Below are 19,540 nucleotides of genomic sequence, written 5' to 3' on the forward strand. Positions count from 1 at the left end.
ATGAATAAATCAGAGAAGAGACGAGGAAGGGAAAAGGGCATCAACACGGCGCTCGACAGTCCATCTGACAACACGGGCGCTCAGCTGTGGTCACCATGACGCGTGCGCAGGCCTGGCGTTGAAGCCGCCTCTCCGCGATACCCTGACACGGCACGTTGCGGGGGCGTCCCTCGTGAACCGCCGCGCGGCGACCTCCGCGCTGGATGCACGGGCGGCACGCGGCACCAACGCCGGAGCCGTCCACGTCTCCGATCAGCTCCGCCCACGCGCGGCCTCGCAGGAAGACGCCGCCCCGCACTCGGATCCATCGCGGCCAAAAACCGCTGCTGCCGTGGTTGACCAGGGAGTTCTGTGCCCCATCTTTCACTTTCCTTCTAACCTTAATTCCTTTCCATTTATTTCCTGCATGCAAGGGATAAACGGCCATGGGAGAGGGAAACTTCCTTACATGCATGAACGGCCTTAACTCTTGCTTAACTGCCACTAATTAAAGCCTCCTGCATGCGCGTACAGGTTCAGGACGTGGACCTCATAACCCTTCCGAGGAGTTAATTGACCGCCTCATTAAGCGGCCAGTTAGTGAGGATTTCCAGCCTCGGTTACCTGATTACGGCGGCCAAAGAGCGCTTTACTTCCGCTATTTCTGCACCAATTAATAGGTGCATGCATGCAGGTATAACCACACAGCATATTAACCGTGGCTTTATTTGCAAACTCGCAGGGTCATACGAGGGATCTTTCGAACGGAAACAAATAACACACAGCTGACGCCGAGCAGCTCCTTACCCGGCCCCGATCGTCTCCTCCCTCTGGTGCAGAGTAGCTCTTCCTTCCGGCGTCAAGCGACTCATCCCTCCATCATCGGGACTGAACACAGATAGACTCGGGAGAACGACCCGGTTACTCGGGAGAATCCACTCAGATGCATTGCACTCCCGGACAGCTTAGGCACTCGGTGGTCCCTCCCTCCGGCATCGGTTAGCTGGCACATCGCGCGGGCACCTGCGGCTCGACGACGGCCCCAGGAGCACCTCCTTCCGGCATCGACTGAACGGGCGCGCGGCAGCGACTCCTTCTGGCTTCAGCTGCTCGACAGTACTACACAGACCAGTTCCAGTACACGGCGGTTTTACTCGGAGTGAGACTAAAGCTCACTGGAACAACGGTCCACTCGGGCAGTCTGCTAGCACTCAAACACCCGCGCATCATTGCCACTCGGATGTTCGCGACTTCATCAACCTATCTGACGGCCGCCCCGTGCATCATCACTCCGTGGGACGCGTCTACATCACTAGAACGCCTTGCGCGTCGCCACTCCGCGGGACGGGTCTACTTCACTCGGACGCCCCACGCATCTCCACTCCGCGGGACGGGTCTACTTCACTCGACCACCCAGCGCATTACTACTCCGCGGGACGGGTCTACTTCACTCGGTTGGTCACCTCATCACCACTCGGGCCGCTCCGCGCGTCGCCAACTCGGTTGGTCACCTCATCACCACTCCGGCCGCCCCGCGCATCGCCACCAGGTTGGTCACCTCATCACCACTCGGCCGCTCCGCGCGTCGCCACTCGGTTGGTCACCTCATCACCACTCGGCCGCCCCGCGCGTCGCCACCAGGTTGTCACCTCATCACCACTCGGCCGCTCTGCGCGTCGCCACTCGGTTGGTCACCTCATCACCACTCGGCCGCCCCGCGCGTCGCCACCAGGTTGGTCACCTCATCACCACTCGGCCGCCTTCTGCGCGTCGCCACTTCGGTTGGTCACCTCATCACCACTCGGCTGCCCCGCGCGTCGCCACCAGGTTGGTCACCTCATCACCACTCGGCCGCTCCGCGCGTCGCCACTCGGTTGGTCACCTCATCACCACTCGGCCGCTCCGCGCGTCGCCACTCGGTTGGTCACCTCATCACCACTCGGCCGCTCCGCGCGTCGCCACTCGGTTGGTCACCTCATCACCACTCGGCCGCTCCGCGCGTCGCCACTCGGTTGGTCACCTCATCACCACTCGGCCGCCCCGCGCGTCGCCAACTCGGTTGGTCACCTCATCACCACTCGGCCGCCCCGCGCGTCGCCACTCGTTGGTCACCTCATCACCACTCGGCCGCTCCGCGCGTCGCCACTCGGTTGGTCACCTCATCACCACTCGGCCGCTCCGCGCGTCGCCACTCGGTTGGTCACCTCATCACCACTCGGCCGCCCCGCGCGGCGCCACTCGGTTGGTCACCTCATCACCACTCGGCCGCCCCGCGCGTCGCCACTCGGTTGGTCACCTCATCACCACTCGGCCGCCCCGCGCGTCGCCACTCGGTTGGTCACCTCATCACCACTCGGCCGCACCACGCGTCGCCACTCGGTTGGTCACCTCATCACCACTCGGCCGGCTCCGCGCGTCGCCACTCGGTTTGGTCACCTCATCACCACTCGGCCGCTCCGCGCGTCGCCACTCGGTTGGTCACCTCATCACCACTCGGCGCGCGTCGCCACTCGGTTGGTCACCTCATCACCACTCGGCCGCCCCGCGCGTCGCCACTCGGTTGGTCACCTCATCACCACTCGGCCGCCCCGCGCGTCGCCACTCGGTTGGTCACCTCATCACCACTCGGCCGCCCCGCGCGTCGCCACTCGGTTGGTCACCTCATCACCACTCGGCCGCCCCGCGCGTCGCCACTCGGTTGGTCACCTCATCACCACTCGGCCGCCCCGCGCGTCGCCACTCGGTTGGTCACCTCATCACCACTCGGCCGCCCCGCGCGTCGCCACTCGGTTGGTCACCTCATCACCACTCGGCCGCTCGCGCGTCGCCACTCGGTTGGTCACCTCATCACCACTCGGCCGCTCCGCGCGTCGCCACTCGGTTGGTCACCTCATCACCACTCGGCCGCCCCGCGCGTCGCCACTCGGTTGGTCACCTCATCACCACTCGGCCGCCCCGCGCGTCGCCACTCGGTTGGTCACCTCATCACCACTCGGCCGCCCCGCGCGTCGCCACTCGGTTGGTCACCTCATCACCACTCGGCCGCCCCGCGCGTCGCCACTCGGTTGGTCACCTCATCACCACTCGGCCGCTCCGCGCGTCGCCACTCGGTTGGTCACCTCATCACCACTCGGCCGCCCCGCGCGTCGCCACAGGTTGGTCACCTCATAACCACTCGGCCGCCCCGCGCGTCGCCATCGGTTGATCACCTCATCAGCACTCGGCCGCCCCGCGCGTCGCCAATCGGTTGGTCACCTCATCACCACTCGACCGCCCTGCGCGCCTTCAGACAGCTAAGTCATTTTACATTCTGTTATTTTCGTCTTCCCGAGTATTCCATAATTCACACATCAGGTTCACTCGGAGGCCACACCACCGAGTGTACCTCTACGCTCGACTGCTTATTTTCACATACTTGCTTAGTACTGGTTATGTGACTTCGAAGTCCAACTTCCTTTTTTCGCATATATCATTCACGAACACCATGTGTCGTTCTTCATTTCGAGTTTGCATCGGTCCTCCGGGGCTGCAACTCAGTCAAAACACTACACTTCCGTTTTATTTTAGCCGGTATTCCAACAAGTTCAGTAGGATTTCTCGCTTCGACAAGTGCGAACGAATCCTTCGCTCTTTTAAACTTTTGCTGGTCAACCAGCAAGCCCCTTGCACTCCCAGCGGGTGTCTATGGGTGTTATTCACACAAATCATTTCAGCACACATCAAATTTCCTCAAGAAATTATTGTGTTGACTTGTGCCATTTTTTACACAAGTTACCGCGATCACTCGACGGCCCTACGCGCCAACTTCATCGCTGCTCGGACTCGGTCTCCATACTGGTCCTAGCGCACCACAACACTGACTTTGTCGCCCTGTTGATTTCAAACACGTCCGGCCAACCCCTCTATGGAATTCTCTTCATCGTATCAATGATATAGACCTCGTCGGGCATGAGACAGATAAGTCCCTTTCATAATTAAACTTCACACTTCACTCTTTTGCGAGTTTGCTTCTTCCGAGCATCACTCGGAAGCTTCTCCTCATCTTTACCCAAATCCGACTCGATGAATTACAAATCATCCATTCAAAACTATATTTCTCATATTCCGACATGTCCGTTGTCGAAGCCTGTAGTATGCTCGGGGGCTACGCCGCACTCGGGGGCTGCATCTCATTTGGAATGACACTCTCCTAAGTGGTCGAGTACTTCATCACCAATCAGACCCTTCACTTCAACAAGTACATTCGATCCGTCACTTTGACAAATTTCATAATCACCCAGACACTCTGCGTGCCATCTTCGTTCCTACTCAAATTCAGTTGTCGCACCGGTCTTGTTGCGCCACAGCCACACTACACCGACCTTGTCGCTACATCAGCTTCAAAAGCATCTGGCTAACTCCTTCAAGGACCATTTTTGCCACTCAGCTGGACACTTAGTCCTTCACTCGGCCGCCCCGCGCGTCGCCACTCGGTTGTGCGCATCTTCACCACTCGGCCGCCCCGCGCGTCGCCACTCGGTTGTGCGCGTCTTCACCACTCGGCCGCCCCGCGCGGCGCCACTCGGTTTTGCACGTCTTCACCACTCGGCCGCCCCGCGCGTCGCCACTCGGTTGCGCACGTCTTCATCACTTGTCTGCCCCGCGCGTCTCCACTCGGTTGTGTGCGTCTTCACCACTCGGCCGCCCCGCGCATCGCCACTTGGTTCTGCACGTCTTCACCACTCGCCCGCCCCGCGCGGCGCCACTCGGTTTTGCACGTCTTCACCACTCGGCCGCCCCGCGCGTCGCCACTCGGTTATACACGTCCTCGCCCCTCGGCCGCCCCGCGCATCACCATCAGTTGGACATGTCTTTACCTCTACACCCCCAGCACGGGAACGGCTAAGTTACTCATATGGTCAAACCTCATATCACACTCTGTAGCAAGCTTACCTCCTTCGAGCATCACTCGGGGGCTACGCGCGGCAGTTGGCCATGTCACCCTCAGGGGTTACGCCCATTTGGTCAACCTGTTGATCACATCAAGATATTCTTCTGACCATACATGCTCGGTTCGCCGAAGATCTATAAGTGAAGCATGTCCACTTGGATAAATACCCCTTTTCATGCAAAAGGGTAAAAATGAAGCGCCATCGCTGAATCGTACAGGCGACCTTACTCATCGTTCGTACAACCACCTCGTTACGCATCCATCCGATTGATTCAATTCCAGACAAAGATATTTGCCATGCCAACTGCATGGAGGTTTACCGAGAGACTTAAACCCTCTGCCAGACTCATCTAGTCCGACAGAGGCTCGGGGACTACACCCAGTGGGTGCACTCAGCGTGCCCCCACTGGAAGAGGACTCAGAAAGAAACATTTTGCTCGATGCAAACCCATCTCCAGTATTACTCGACCTCCGAGTCAGAGAAGAACAAGTTCGATCAGTACCAGCTAAGAAGAGTTTTAGTTCTCTCATACTCCCGCCGACTGCCCGCAGTCGACAGCAGTCTCGGGGACTACACCCAGTGGGTGCACTCAGCGTGCCCCCACTGGAATGGTATCCACTCGGAACGGTCCGCCCAACCCGAGTGACGGCCAAACAACAACAAAAAGACAGGCTCTAAGACTCCCGCCGACTGCCCGCAGTCGACAGCAGTCTCGGGGACTACACCCAGTGGGTGCACTCAGCGTGCCCCCACTGGAATGATATCCACTCGGAACGGTCCGCCCAACCCGAGTGACGGCCAAACAACAACAAAAAGACAGGCTCTAAGACTCCCGCCGACTGCCCGCAGTCGACAGCAGTCTCGGGGACTACACCCAGTGGGTGCACTCAGCGTGCCCCCACTGGAATGGTATCCACTCGGAACGGTCCGCCCAACCCGAGTGACGGCCAAACAACAAAAAAGACACGTTCCAGGCGTGAAGAAATTCCGAGTAATCAGTTACTCGATGCAGGCCCAGCTCCAAATCACTCCAAAAAATATTCTATAAGGCGAGTTTAACGCTCCTCCGTGGACCTGTTTTGAGCCTTCTTCTAGGACTCAAAGTGTGAAACTCACAAGTGTGGATCTAAAACCGACTCGTATTGACGTTCCTCCGGGATAAGAATGGCATCTCTCTAAGAGAACAGTCCATGTGTCAATCTGGTCGCACAGATTTAATGACACACCCATACTCAGATCACGAGATAAACCTCTCCCGAGAGATGAACGAATGTCACCAAGTTGCTCCTCACAGACACATACCTCGATCAGTCGGGAAGCATGGTACCGGAATCCATTGAGATTTTGTTCAAACCTTGGTTGTCTGAAAGCGCGACGACATGTACCGAGTATTTCTGTAATCACTCGGACCAAACTGTGTCTTACACCAACTCGTTCTGCAAAATCGCAATCGATTCGGGGGCTAATGTTGGGGATATACATAACAGGTAGGCCCACGAAGGGTCGAAATATCATGAAGCGTGGGGTCCATACAACATGTGGGTCCAGGTCAATTTCATACAGACACACTGTCCACTCGGACAAGTAGCATACTATCCACTCGACCAAGCAACATACTATCCACTCGGATGATAGTTCACCACTCGACCGTATGACTCACTCGGATATACGAAGACCAGCAGGCAGCAAAGCAGTCGGCATCTTTCTAATAGTGAAGGCTTAATAGTGGGCTGTCATTATAGCATTCATACCCCACTTTGTAACATAGGAGGTGAGGGGGTGGCGCACTCTATATAAGCCACCCCCACCACTAGACTAAAGGGGGCGGCTTCCACCTCTCTCTTTCTTCACCATTAGTCTCAGGACTTAGCTCAGGCATGGGGATCCGTTCCTCTCTCTCACATACATTGTAATCTCCGGATATATACTCAGATAAAACAAAGCCTCTCCGGAGCACGAGACGTAGGTTTGTTATCTCCACCGTGAGAGGCCCGAACTCGCTAAAACCACCGTGTCACCCATATGCATCTCGATAGATCATGCTCCGTTATACTACCCCTATTCTACTGTCAGATTTAGAACCACGACAGACCCCTCGGCAAAAATTGGCAGGGCACTATGGCATGAAGCAAACATGCCCAAAGTTCCAACAAGCGTGGGGCAGAAGATCAACCCCCCCTAGTTTTCCGGGTACTTGTACGAAAACTGCATGCTCAATCTCACGGAAAAGGAAAGAAAAGGAAAAAAAAACTGCCAGCTGAAGCTGTGTCTCGGCTGTGGATAACGAACGTAGGCGCTGCGCTACGCGGAAGGCCTTCCCGTCTCTGCTTCCTGCCGCGCCCTACTCGTGTCCATGGCGGGTGCGTGCGCGGTGGCCGCGCCATCCCGGGCCACCGTCTCCGGCCCCGGCGCAGCCCCGCCGCCGGGGCGCGGCTCCCGCGTGAGCTGCCGGCGCTCGGCGAGGAGACGCGCCGGCGGTCGCGCTCGCGTGTCCCGCGACACCAACGGCGCCGAGGCTGAGCCGGACAGCAAGGGTCCAATCCCGCAGGTCAGTGCTCCTCCTCCCCACACTGCCGTAACAAATGTGTTCTGCTCAGAATCTTTATCTTCAGGTTCGGCAGTCATTCCGCCCTGGAACACTGGTAGCACTACATTCACATAATCTATAACTGAAATTTGCTTGGTTTCTGAACCGATTTCCCTTTGGTTCACATGTGTTGTTCAACCAGGATGACTCCGGCTACCTGCTGACGCTGGGGCTCGGGTCCATCGGCGGCGCGGCGGCCGTGAAGTACGGCAGCGTGCTGCTCCCCGATATCACGCGGCCCAACATCGTCGAGGCGCTGCTCATGGTCTCCCTGCCCATGGCGGCCGCCGTCCTCATCTTGCTCAAGCTCAGCTCCACTTCCACACAGGACTAGGCCTTGTACACCCTTCAAAGTTCAGATGACATCATGTGTCTTTTTTCGGTTCCATTTTGCAATTCGAGACGCCTAGCAAGACGAACAAGAACAGAATATGCAAAAAAAAAAAAAAATTTGTGTTATGTCCGCAAATCTTGTGTTCTATTGCAAAAAAATTGCACTTGAGGAATGAGGAGACGGGTGCCCGTTTATTCTTAATTTGAAGCAACAAGAATATTCACTTGCACAGCCTGATGTTGTACTGTGAGATGATCTACCGGAAAAATATATATATATATATATATGTATTTACATAGAATGTAGCTTCATCGATTTCAATATCTGCGGCCGTGACGACTGTTACATGCTCTAGGAAATACAAGTGCGACTACAGCAAAATTCATGCTTTACAAGGGTATCCCTCTCAAAAAATAAAAACGGCGTCAATAAAATTAGTTGACACTAAACCTCTGCGTTGCCACTTCACAGCCCACAGACCGTAAAAGATGAGCCTCTTCAACAGAACACATGCATGCAACAGCTCGTCGAATCCCGATTAATTGAAGAATTGCAGATTGGTTAACACCATGACTGGTGTTGAATAGAATGCATCATGCAATAAATATTTACAGGCTACAGGTTGTCCTTCAGCCACTTGGATGCCCCGTTGACAATGGATCTGAAAGAATTCAACAATCAACTTGGTCAACATGAGGACATAATACACGAGATAACGTAAATGCAATTGATTGCAGAACCGAGCCAATAAAAAATCAGTATAATCATTAATAGGTTCAGTACAATAAAAAAGAACTGGACATGAATTTCTACATCGACAAATCTTTTCAGACAACATGTAACAACATATGATCAGTGAGAATATACTGAAGGATATAAGGCCCTCTGGCATTGATGACATGTAAACAAGACCAAACACCCATCAGCATTGCAGTATAACGAAATCAAGTGCAGCATTTTTACCCAGCAAAATCAGAAAGTTTCTTCAACCAGTCACCCTCCCCATCATCAGGTTGATCTGATACTTCTGGAGCAGCGCGGCTTCCATTCTCTTTATGTACAGCTGCAACACAGACATGTGAGTTTAATTTCTCCTACAAAAGTTCCTTATTCCCTTATCAAGCAGCAACGATGGGACACAGCAATGTTCCGCTGGTAACGATCCAAATTAAAATGAACTTTCCGCTGACAAGAGGAAGGATCAAATCTATGCATATATATTGCATGCTTACGTTTTGGCTTCACCGGTGCACGGGCAAAACCACCATTTTTCAACGATGCAAGTTCCTCAAGCAACTCCTTTTCGCGCCCACTGTATAGCAGTAGTTCAGAGAAATAAGGATCGAGTGCTTATGTAGCTCTAGAGTACTAGTGTATACTTCATAAAAAGGCTCAAGAGGGGAAGTGTATTTTCACCTTATACGTTTGGGTATAGAGACCTTAACAGTGAATAGATGATCACCGCGTATAGATGGCCTATTCAATGATGGAACACCTTGCTTCGCTAGGACCAATACATCACCAGGTTGGGTGCCTGGAGGTATTCGAAGTTCACTAGTTCCCTCAACAGTTCTGACCTGCTTGCAACAAAATTTCAAAAGGAATGACTACACAACACCATACTGTATTTGTTTTTTAACGATAAAGAACCATTACAATATTGCCATCATACTTGAAACAAACATCCACCAACATGTCACTTTGCTCTGAACCATACATGGTTTAAGGAAGGCACAAAGACTTAAATCAGTTGAAGGAAAACAGAATTGACTAGGCCTCGCATAACAGCAGCTCTAGCATTGGCCCTGGCTCAAGCCAACTTGGTTAACAAACCAAAACCATGGCCAGTACAGACTTGCTTCCAGGCAAACGTGGCATCAAATTTGCTCAAAAAAATGTGGCATCAGATTCGCAAAAAAAAATTTGGCGCCGAGTCAAGATCAAAGTATCACCTCCTCTGGTTTTGGATTTAGCTTAGGTCGGTATAATGAGTTAATGACACACTAATAGAGTGAAAAACCTTGCTTTCATTTCATTTACAATGATTTAAAGTTTGAGTGATTTGAGTTAATTATCTTACAGGAAAAAATAGCATTAAAATAAGAGCTGAACAGTCCAAGACATAGTTAAGCTTAGCATTAATATTAAAACACTATCAGTTCTTCTGTTTGATGATTACTGTGAGTCAGGTGGCTGTCAACTAATTTTTTTGGTTTCCAAGGGAAATACGCCAAATACATGCAACAGCAACATGGGAATGAACTCCCACGTACTTGGGTTGTGATCAACACATACACCTCCACTAGAAATTTGGTGGTTGCATCAAAACTGCAATAAAGCTATTTTACTTTAGTAAGGTTTAGATCTCATTTTTGCTTGCTGGGTTGGTTCTAATCACCAGTTAAAAGGTAAAGTGAGAACTTCATACATTCAACCGAATATGTGCTTACTGAAGAAAGGCAATGAAATATTTCTGAAAGAAAATATCATAATTGATGATCATGAAGAGAAGGAAACTCCTAAAGAGAAAGATTTACCTTTTGAACTGTACCCAAAATAGCTTCAATGTAGCTTATCGACACAGTTGAATACAAGTTGATACCATCCCTTTTAATATCGGATGGCTCCTCTACATCAAGGCAGACAAAAAGATCTCCAGGAGGCCCTCTGTTTCCCACAAGAAAAAAGGATTTCAGCACGGATTTATTTGGATATCCACGCAATGAAGATATAAAAACTAAAAAACAGAAAATGGGGAACTACAACAATTGCATGAAAGCTAAAGCAAGGCACATAACAAACAAATAAATCTGAACATTTCCTGAAAGTTATTCTTAACTGTAGGTGTTATAAATCATAAATTCTTGCAATACACCTCTACAAATACGAAATAATATTGAAATAGTGTCTGCACAACACACATGCACAGTCCGAGATCTCAAGAAAAAAAATCTGCTGCTGGCTGGTGGCCACAAACTTCCACTCGCCTAGCAGAAAGACAACAAAGCAATTCAAGAATGACGTGTGCATCTTATGTGAATGCCATTGGCGATACTCCATGGCCCAATTACCGTGTTTTAATGATAGTTAATTCCAAACACATGCAAGATAGGCTACAAGTAAACTTAAGCAAAGCGATCAGCAATACTATAGAAAAGATCCACATAATTTCCAAGACCGCAATGATCACTTTGCGATTGTTTCAAAATGTTTGAGGAACGAAGTATAAACTTTATGTTTGATCTTGCTTTGCTTACCCTTTCGGTCCTGCATCACCTTCACCACGTACACGAAGAGTGCTACCTTTACTAACTCCTGGAGGGATTTTTACTTTGATCTCTTTTCTGACACGAACACGCCCCTCTCCAGAGCATTTCCTGCAATACTCTGAAATGACCTCACCCTCTCCTACACAAGTGGGGCAAATAGAAACCTACAAAATAAGAAAAAAGAAAAGCTCTTATGTAATAATCGCAAATTGCAGTAAATAATCAAATTAAACTAGAGTCGAAGAGAGAATCAGTATAACTCAGCACCAACTAGCATCAAACAAGGATGACAAGATAAATGATGAGATCTGTCATGTTCCACATGATGCTAAATTAGTGCAAAATGTCATCTTCTGGCTGTTTCGATTCAACCCATTGAAATTGGTTTAGAGGCGCTCTTGAAAAAGAATTATTCATTTTTGAAATAAAAAGGAACTCTACCCAAAACAATTCAGGAGTGAACACAACTTGCGTCGGTGCTAAGCTCATAGGTGCATTCCGAAGTAAATATGTTTCAGCCCCCTGTTCTTGCTCACCTTTTCTTGCTTGCTACTCTAAATCGTGAGGTTCCATTTCTGTAATTTTCCAGCCCTTCTTATTCACTTAGAACAAAAGAGAACTTGTTTGTACCCCAGTGTATAGTGCAAGTATATTTTCCTTAGTTTCATGAAATCTCATTTTCAATTCTTTGCTTTTGACCTCACTTTGCTTTGTCTAAATTTTGTTTTGTTGTAACACTACCTTGCAATGAAATATAGGGCCAAAGCTATTTATTGTTATATGAAGCTGTCACACAGTTGCCAGTATGCAGTCATGGTTAAGATCTGGAATAATGATACAAAGGATTTTAACATTTATGCTCCATGGTTACCTGGGAAAAGAGACCAAATGGTGTCTGCTCCGTTCGCATTACTTGCCCTCGCCCACCACATGTGGAGCATATTTTTGCCTTTGAGCCAACCTTTGAACCAGAACCGCTACAAGCATCACAAGTCTCCAAATGGGATAATATGATATCTTTTTCTGTTCCAAATATTGCCTCTGAGAACCCTAGAATCACATCATATCTGGTGGAATAAATCTATGTAAGTCTAGAATTCACACTAGATTTATTCTTTATATATACGAAATGTCATAAATTGCAGCTACATAACAACTTTGTAGAAGAATCTGGTGGAACAGTAATATTGGTTTCTTTCCTCAAACTATCCCCAGCCACAAGCAATGTGCCAGCATCACCAACCACAATATTTGTTGCGTAACAAACATAAGACAACAAAGATACTATAATTTCATAATAGTGATACTATAATTTCATAATAGTGATACTATACATTGCATTGTTTTTAAGGCGGTAAGGCGAGCACCACCCGCTCTACCGCCTAGGCGACGACTAAGCGCCTAAGGCGGGCATATTTGTAAGGCACTACCAGGGCGCCTTATCGCCTAAGCGTCCAAGGCAGGACGCCTTAAAAACAATGATACATTGGTCTACAGGCAACCGCTTATTCCATGCAGTACCACAGCACAGCATAAATGCTTAAGTATTACTTTAACGCAAATAATGCCGGACCTAAAAAGTATGCAGTTGTGACCAAATTCGTGCAGATTAGTAAACATGATAATTATTGTTCATTAACTTATATTGTCTTAATAGATCTAGCGAGTCTTTTTAACTAGATAAACAGCTGGGGTCTGAATATTATTTCACTTCAACACTTCTTACAACAAACCTGATGTCTTCACCCTGAGCAGCAGTGCTCCTTCTGCGTGTCCTAAATGCGCTCTGGTCCATACCAGAAAAGCCACCACCACCACCCATGCTTGCTCCGAAGAATGTCTCAAACAGATCAAATGGATTCGACTGCACAGAGAAATGGGAAAGAATTCAAACCTTGTTTAAGCAGAAAAGGCATGCAGTAGTTACTTAAGTCTAGTATTCTTACAAGCCAATGAACTCTAGTAACAGAAATATAATCAAATTTAAAGATACTGTGATGTAAATGCTAGAGCAAAGAGTTGAAAAGCAGTACTGTATAAGCTCCAGCGTTGCCCCCAACCGCGCTCTTAACCCCGGCTTCACCATATTGGTCATACAATGCCCTCTTCTTATCATCTGACAGAACCTGATGATAATGAGATTCAGTACCCCAAAACATGGAATAGAAGACAAAAAGGGAATGAAAACGGCATTAATCATTGATGAAATCTAGTAAACAGTGGAGCAAGACAAATTAACTCATTACTCAGATAGGCAATGTCATCCAAATTGATTCCTAAGTAGGTTGAATTGTAGCACACAGTACTTTGTACAATACACACAAATTACTAAAATGTGTGAGTGGAGACATAGACATTCCGTAGTTTCAGTGCCTTGAAGCAATATATATTAGTAAGTTTGGGGGGGGCATAGCTTAAGACTGAGAAGAAATATAACAGATAAGACATTTCCCACATAAACCAATACTGCTAGTCTAGGTGAGCCAAAGAACTATACCCACATAAACCTTGGTTCAGAGTATGCTAACTTGTTAAAAAAAATTAGCTTCCAAGTCATATAGCCTAATCTGGACAAATTAACCTTGCCTAAGCGCCCAACTCACTATGGTAGTTCAGGCCTTCAGGGAAATAATTCATGTTCCTAACCAAGGTTCTCAAGATCACGTTGTAGGATCTTTGAATCCTATCTTCTTATGGCAGTCAATATCCTATAATCTTACCAGGGCGGCAAGTACCTCCAAAGTAGACATTGACAAAGTTCCGTAAAGTCTTTGCACACAGGACCTCATAGTTGGATGAAATACTTTCATTTTAACATGAATCAATAAGGGTAAACTCAAGAAGCTACTCCACTAATTTACCTGACCAATCTTTATCTTTTATTTGAGACCGCGTATGGATAGAGTGGCGACAGACGACTGAGTAAACAATAAAAACTCAGCATGTTTCTAAGGTAGATAAAATGACTTTGCTGACAATGGCAAACTATTATCGAAAACATAAGTTCAAAATATTTTGAATATGTGTGCTTTTATATTCTCTATCCTAAAAGTGGAAGTGCAAGTTTAGATGAGGGGGTTGATTTGCAACCACCCACTACTCCATTACTTAGAATAGTGCTTTAGGTTTTGTGCAAATTGCTCTGTGAGTGCCTCTGTTCCTAAATATATTTGATTTCTGGGTTGCAGAGAAAAGCTAAAAGCCATCACTTGCCACTTGGTAAGGTGATAATTCATAATTGAACTCTTAACAAAGAAAGCTAGTTATGAATCAAGACATTGAGGGCCTGTTAGGAGGGATGTTTTATGTACATTTTCACAATGGGCCATACATAACATATCCTCAGAATAGTCAGGAGTCAGAACAGCATACAAACACATGGAGCCAAAATATTTATGGGACCATGTAGTGCATACCTCATAGGCTGAGCTTATCTCTTTGAACTTGTCGGTTGCTCCAGGTTCTTTATTAACATCAGGATGATACTACAAGGTAAAGACAAAGTAAGAGTAGTTTTTAATGGAAGTTGAATCTAATGTATACATCATGCGTGAGAAACCTAGAAATAGAGCAAAACCATGTCAGTTGGTGAACGTGATAAATGTCACACCAAATTTTAAATCATGAAAGTCAACCGTGTCTATGTTCTAAAAAAAAGGTATGAATGAAGATTTTTCAAACCTATCAAGGAGGGTGCTTTAGGGCTGTTATAATCCCAATACAAGATCATGTCCTAGTCCAAAATCAGACTTTTGTAGACTTCCAATGGTATTCCAGATTCCAGCACCCTTGCTCAGCCAGATTCATGTGAAGCAGAAGGACCTTTGGGGGTCTACCTTTATTCTCAACTCACGAGCAATGTCATCTGATCCCCCTCCTATGGCCAAAGCCAACTCCAACGGCCCCAAAAATAGCTATTGTAAATGGCATGTGGTTGAAGACAAAAATGTTGGATTGGATGTTAGGCCTTGCCCTAAAAGCATCAATACGTGATTCAGGCTCCTAGCGTGGCAGCAACTAGCAATGGTGCCGGTGATTTCTACATGGCACGCTGATGCCATTGGGTAGGAGAGTCAGACTTTCCAGTGTTAAACGTTGCAGTGTCTGTCAACATTGCTGGAGCGGTGAGAAAAATTATAATGATAGAAAGTTAATGAAACACCATGATGTGGTCATGTGGATGTAACTGTGAAGATATCACACAAAATTCCTCTAAATGGCGTCAGGACTCAACCTCTAAAAAAAATTACCTCTCATCTAAAAAATTACAAAGCAGCTGTCAGACCTAGTGGTGTTATTATCTGTACTAATAAGGGATTTTCATGTATAAAAGCGAACCTGTGCAATATCGAAGATGCACAAAAATAGAAAGTAGGGAGTGGTTATTGCGAAACATTCAACACTCCAAAACGCAAAGACCTAGAGCAAAATCAAATTGAGCCAGCAAAGAGATTGGACTAAGTTACATTGTGAGTTGCGGCTACAAAGTTCTAGAGGCTACTGATATGATAGTATAACAAAAATGAGACTCGAACTATTCACCATATCATCCAATTCACCAACACTAATATGGGTCACAATTTACAGGAGGGGGTGAGAAGTTGGTCCATTGTAGCAAGTAGCAAGATAACACTGCTAGGGTTATATACAGTTCGCTAGGGTGCGTCTATCCACACTTTATCCAAACAAAACAATGCGTCATGTGTGATTCAAGGAACTACTTTTAAATAGACAGTGTGACAGGCTGATGGCACTACTTTTAAATAGATAGAACCCCATAAAACGAGTAGGGATGTGGCTTAAGTGGGAGGGGGACAAGCGTCGAACACCTGGCGCGCGAGCTTCCGGTAGGCGGCCTTGATGTCCTTGATGGTCGCGGAGCGCTGCACGCCGAGCGTCGCGTAGTAGTCGGCCGCCGCGAACACCACCAGGCCCCCGCCGCGCCGCCTCCGCCCGCGGTTCTTCCGCGGCGCCGCGCACGCGAGGGAGAGCCCGACGCCGAGGCCGCCGCTCCTACCGGCGGGGGAGGGGGCGAGGTGGGCCCCGCGGGGGCGGAACGAGGCGGGCGCCGGGGTGGAGGGGGCGAAGGGGAGCGTGGAGAGCGCGAGCGCCATTAAGCCGCGCGCTCCGGCGGGTTTCTCTGGGAGCCGCTGCTGGTCCGCGGCGGGGCGGGGGGCGTGTCGTGTGCTGGGCGTTGGTCCGCGTCTCGTGTCGCGTGAGCTGCAGTTGGGATGGGAGGGGAAGGGGACGACGGACGAGTAGGGTGGGCCCACACTGTCAGTGTCCGCTGGAATACATTGATCATTGGTACTTTTTGTTTTTTATTATCAATTTTGCCATGGTTGTGTCACACTACTCAATTTTATTATTACAAACTTCAACTACATGAACTGTAATCATTTTATTAAGCGTGTGCTCAAAAATACCACTCGTCAATGTTGTCGTCCGGTTACCACTTGAAATAAGTGGGGAGCTATCTCAAAAACAATCAACAAACTCAAAAAAAATGTTGTCATCCGGTTGAAGGCCATTGATCAGGGTGAAGTGATCAAAATATCCTAGGACCCCACTTGCTAGGGCTTTCCTATAATCTATGGGTCCTAATTGTCAACACATGAATAATTAAATTAGAAGAAAAAATAACGACACGCGAGGATTCGAGCACTGCACGTGAAGCTATTTTACCTTCTAATTTCATTCTTTCTGAACTATGACCCATAGGTTATAGCAAGTTGTAGAGGAAATATTGATAAGTGAGGTCCAGAGTATTTTGGTCATTTTACCCTTGTCAATGGCCTTTGACCGGACGACAACGGTGCCGAGTGGCATTTATTTAGCATAGACCGAACAAAATGATGGCATTTTTGAATAATTGAACCTTCTAGTTGCAAAATTGAGTAGTGTGACACGACAGATAGCAAAACTCATATAAAAATCCACTTCTTAACGGAGGCATGTGTACTTGGGACACTTTGATTCATTTGAATTTTGATAGGATTTTTTCTCAACAAGGAAATTATTAGAAAAAATATTCCTATGTCAATCATTTGATTTGTAGGATTGAATCATGTAGGGATTTTTCCTAAAGATTTCTTTGTACTATATATTTCATAGAAATTTTAACATCCACTCTAACATCTTGAAAATAATTATTTGCTTTCCCGTGATGCTATCAAACGAATTGAAAATCCTGACAATAATCCTATGTTTTTCCTATATATGAGTTGTGGGATTCATGTGAATAAAATGAGCCCTTAGGGCTTATTTGATTGAGAGGATTATTCACATTGAGAAAAGGCTTATAGGTGAACTCACATTAGTGGCGGCGCAACCTAGCGTTTGCCAATCTGACAAAAATTAGCAGCGACAGGCGCAAAAACTCGCTCGCCACTGCTATAGGCTTATCAGTGACGGGTACCACTGGTAACAGCTATCCAGATTTGTCGTGAGACAAATGTACCAGTGGCAGGCAACAATACGTGTCGCTCACTAGATTATTTGATCTCGTGGCAAATCTGTCCAAGAAAAATCAGTGACGGACATTAATACGCGCCCACGCACTGCTAACGCAAGTAGCAATGGTGGGCGCAGTTTTGCGCCCGCTACTAGTATATTTTTCTGCTTGTCACTGGTAACTTTTTCAACCACTGGCGGATGCATATTTTGTGCCTGCCACTGGTATTTTTTTCTACCATTTTTTTAATGCAATGCTTTTAGTGTTTTTTGTTTAGTCTTATGGAGCCAATTATTTCTGTATATTAAATTTACATCATTTAAAGTTTCACGTAAGAGTTTGGCCCTTTTTAGTGTAAATTAGCTATTTTTAGGATATCAAATAGATTTCTAGGTATTTGATGGTGGTAAATCCACTTAAAGGCTTAAATATAGCAGACATACCCGAAGCAATGCCAAATTTTGGCATGTCGCATGTAATAGTGTATGTTGAGTGTGGAAAGAGTTTGAACACTAAGAGCATCTCCAGCCGTTTTGGTGGTGCTCATCGGGTGTCGAGTCATGACTTTTAGGGTGAAAGCCTAAGGCCTGACCTTTATTGCTTGTGTGCTGCAATTGCCTTGCTGAAGGAATTGTTTTGAGAGCTCGTACTTTCTCCAGGGTGAAAACCTAAGATTTTGAATCGGGCAACGACGGCGCTTGTGCACCGTTCTCTTCATGAAGGGGTTGCTTTTGAAGACCTCTTATGATTTCTGGGTGTTGTTTTTGGTGGTGGTTCGTGTGCTACTGCTGAGAGGAGTTGATAGCTATGGTGGGATCTTTGTTTTTTCCTTTCTTTTTTGTTTTCTCCTTTGGCTGTGTGCATCCTGGAGGTCTTGCGACTTCTTGTAGGTGCAGAGGCTGGGTGTAATTGATATCTTCTTGATATTAATATATTTCCCTTTTTGAAAAATCTCCCGCTGTTGAGCCCCCAAGGAGGCATTTTTCGCCGCTTGGGGGGCTGCCGGCGAAAATTTTGGCCTTGGTGTGAAAATGTTTCCAGCCGTGTCCACCCCCAAGCCGTGCCCAGGCCGCGCCCGCCCCAGGCCACGGCCGGCCCGGCCTCGCCGCCGAGCTCGCTCCTTTGCACGAGGGTTCGCTGGCCACCTCCGTCCCTGTGCGTACAAGTACTCATGCCCAGCTAGCTAGCTAGCAGAGCAGAGCCAATCGATTCGGCTGTGTGCGCTTGCTAGCTAGCTTGCTTGGTTCGTTTGAGCACAAGCGGCCAGCCACACCGACGGTGTTGATACGTCTCCAACATATCTATAATTTATGAAGTATTCATTCTATTGTACTATCCTTCTAGGATGTTTTATATGCATTTATATGATATTTTATATGATTTTTGGGACTAACCTATTAACCTAGAGCCCAGTGCCAGTTTCTGTTTTCTCCTTGTTTTTGAGTTTCGCAGAAAAGGAATACCAAACGGAGTCCAATTGATGAGCCAATTTTTGATGATTTTTTATGGACCAAAAGAAGACCACAGAGTATCGGAGTTGGGTCGGAAGAGTCCCGAGCTGCCCACGAGGGTGGGGGGCGCCCCCCCCCCCCCCCCCAGGCCACGTGGGCCTGCCTCGTGGCTAGCTCGGGCACCTCCTTGACGTGAGACCGACGCCAAAAATTCCTATAAATACAGAAACCTCGGAAAATTAACCTAGATCGGGAGTTCTGCCGCTGCAAGCCTCTGTAGCCACGAGAAATCAATCTAGGCCCTCTCTAGCACCCTGCCGGAGGGGGCCATCATCACCGGTGGCCATGGAGGAGTATCCCGAAGGGGCCATCATCACCATGAAGGCCAAGGACCAGAGGGTGGAAGCCATGGAGGAGGAAGCACAAGGGGGAGAACCTCTCCTTCTCTCTCTTGGTGGCACCAGAGTGCCATCGAGAGGGGAATCATCGCCGCGGTGATCGTCTTCATCAACATCATCATCATCATCACCATCCT

At 48.1% G+C, this 19,540-nt stretch overlaps 2 protein-coding genes across 2 annotated transcripts; one reads left to right on the top strand and one right to left on the bottom strand.

The window, feature by feature from the left end:
* The first annotated feature begins 7,128 nt into the window (after window positions 1–7,128).
* LOC123128867 (uncharacterized) lies at window positions 7,129–8,032 on the top strand. Its single transcript, XM_044548976.1, has 2 exons — window positions 7,129–7,458; window positions 7,640–8,032. The coding sequence occupies exons 1-2, from the start codon at window positions 7,264–7,266 to the stop codon at window positions 7,829–7,831; spliced, it is 387 nt and encodes a 128-aa protein (XP_044404911.1). The 5' UTR covers window positions 7,129–7,263; the 3' UTR covers window positions 7,832–8,032.
* Window positions 8,033–8,088: 56 nt separating this feature from the next.
* Window positions 8,089–16,333, bottom strand: LOC123128866 (chaperone protein DnaJ). Its single transcript, XM_044548975.1, has 11 exons — window positions 15,930–16,333; window positions 14,517–14,585; window positions 13,134–13,226; window positions 12,834–12,964; window positions 11,972–12,167; window positions 11,089–11,264; window positions 10,369–10,498; window positions 9,248–9,408; window positions 9,064–9,143; window positions 8,795–8,894; window positions 8,089–8,492 (listed from the first exon to the last, which is right to left on the bottom strand). Exons 1-11 carry the CDS (start codon window positions 16,212–16,214, stop codon window positions 8,447–8,449), a joined length of 1,467 nt encoding a protein of 488 aa, XP_044404910.1. The 5' UTR covers window positions 16,215–16,333; the 3' UTR covers window positions 8,089–8,446.
* Window positions 16,334–19,540: the final 3,207 nt, after the last annotated feature.

Source organism: Triticum aestivum, chromosome 6A (genome assembly GCF_018294505.1).
Source record: "Triticum aestivum cultivar Chinese Spring chromosome 6A, IWGSC CS RefSeq v2.1, whole genome shotgun sequence".
NCBI lineage: Eukaryota > Viridiplantae > Streptophyta > Magnoliopsida > Poales > Poaceae > Triticum > Triticum aestivum.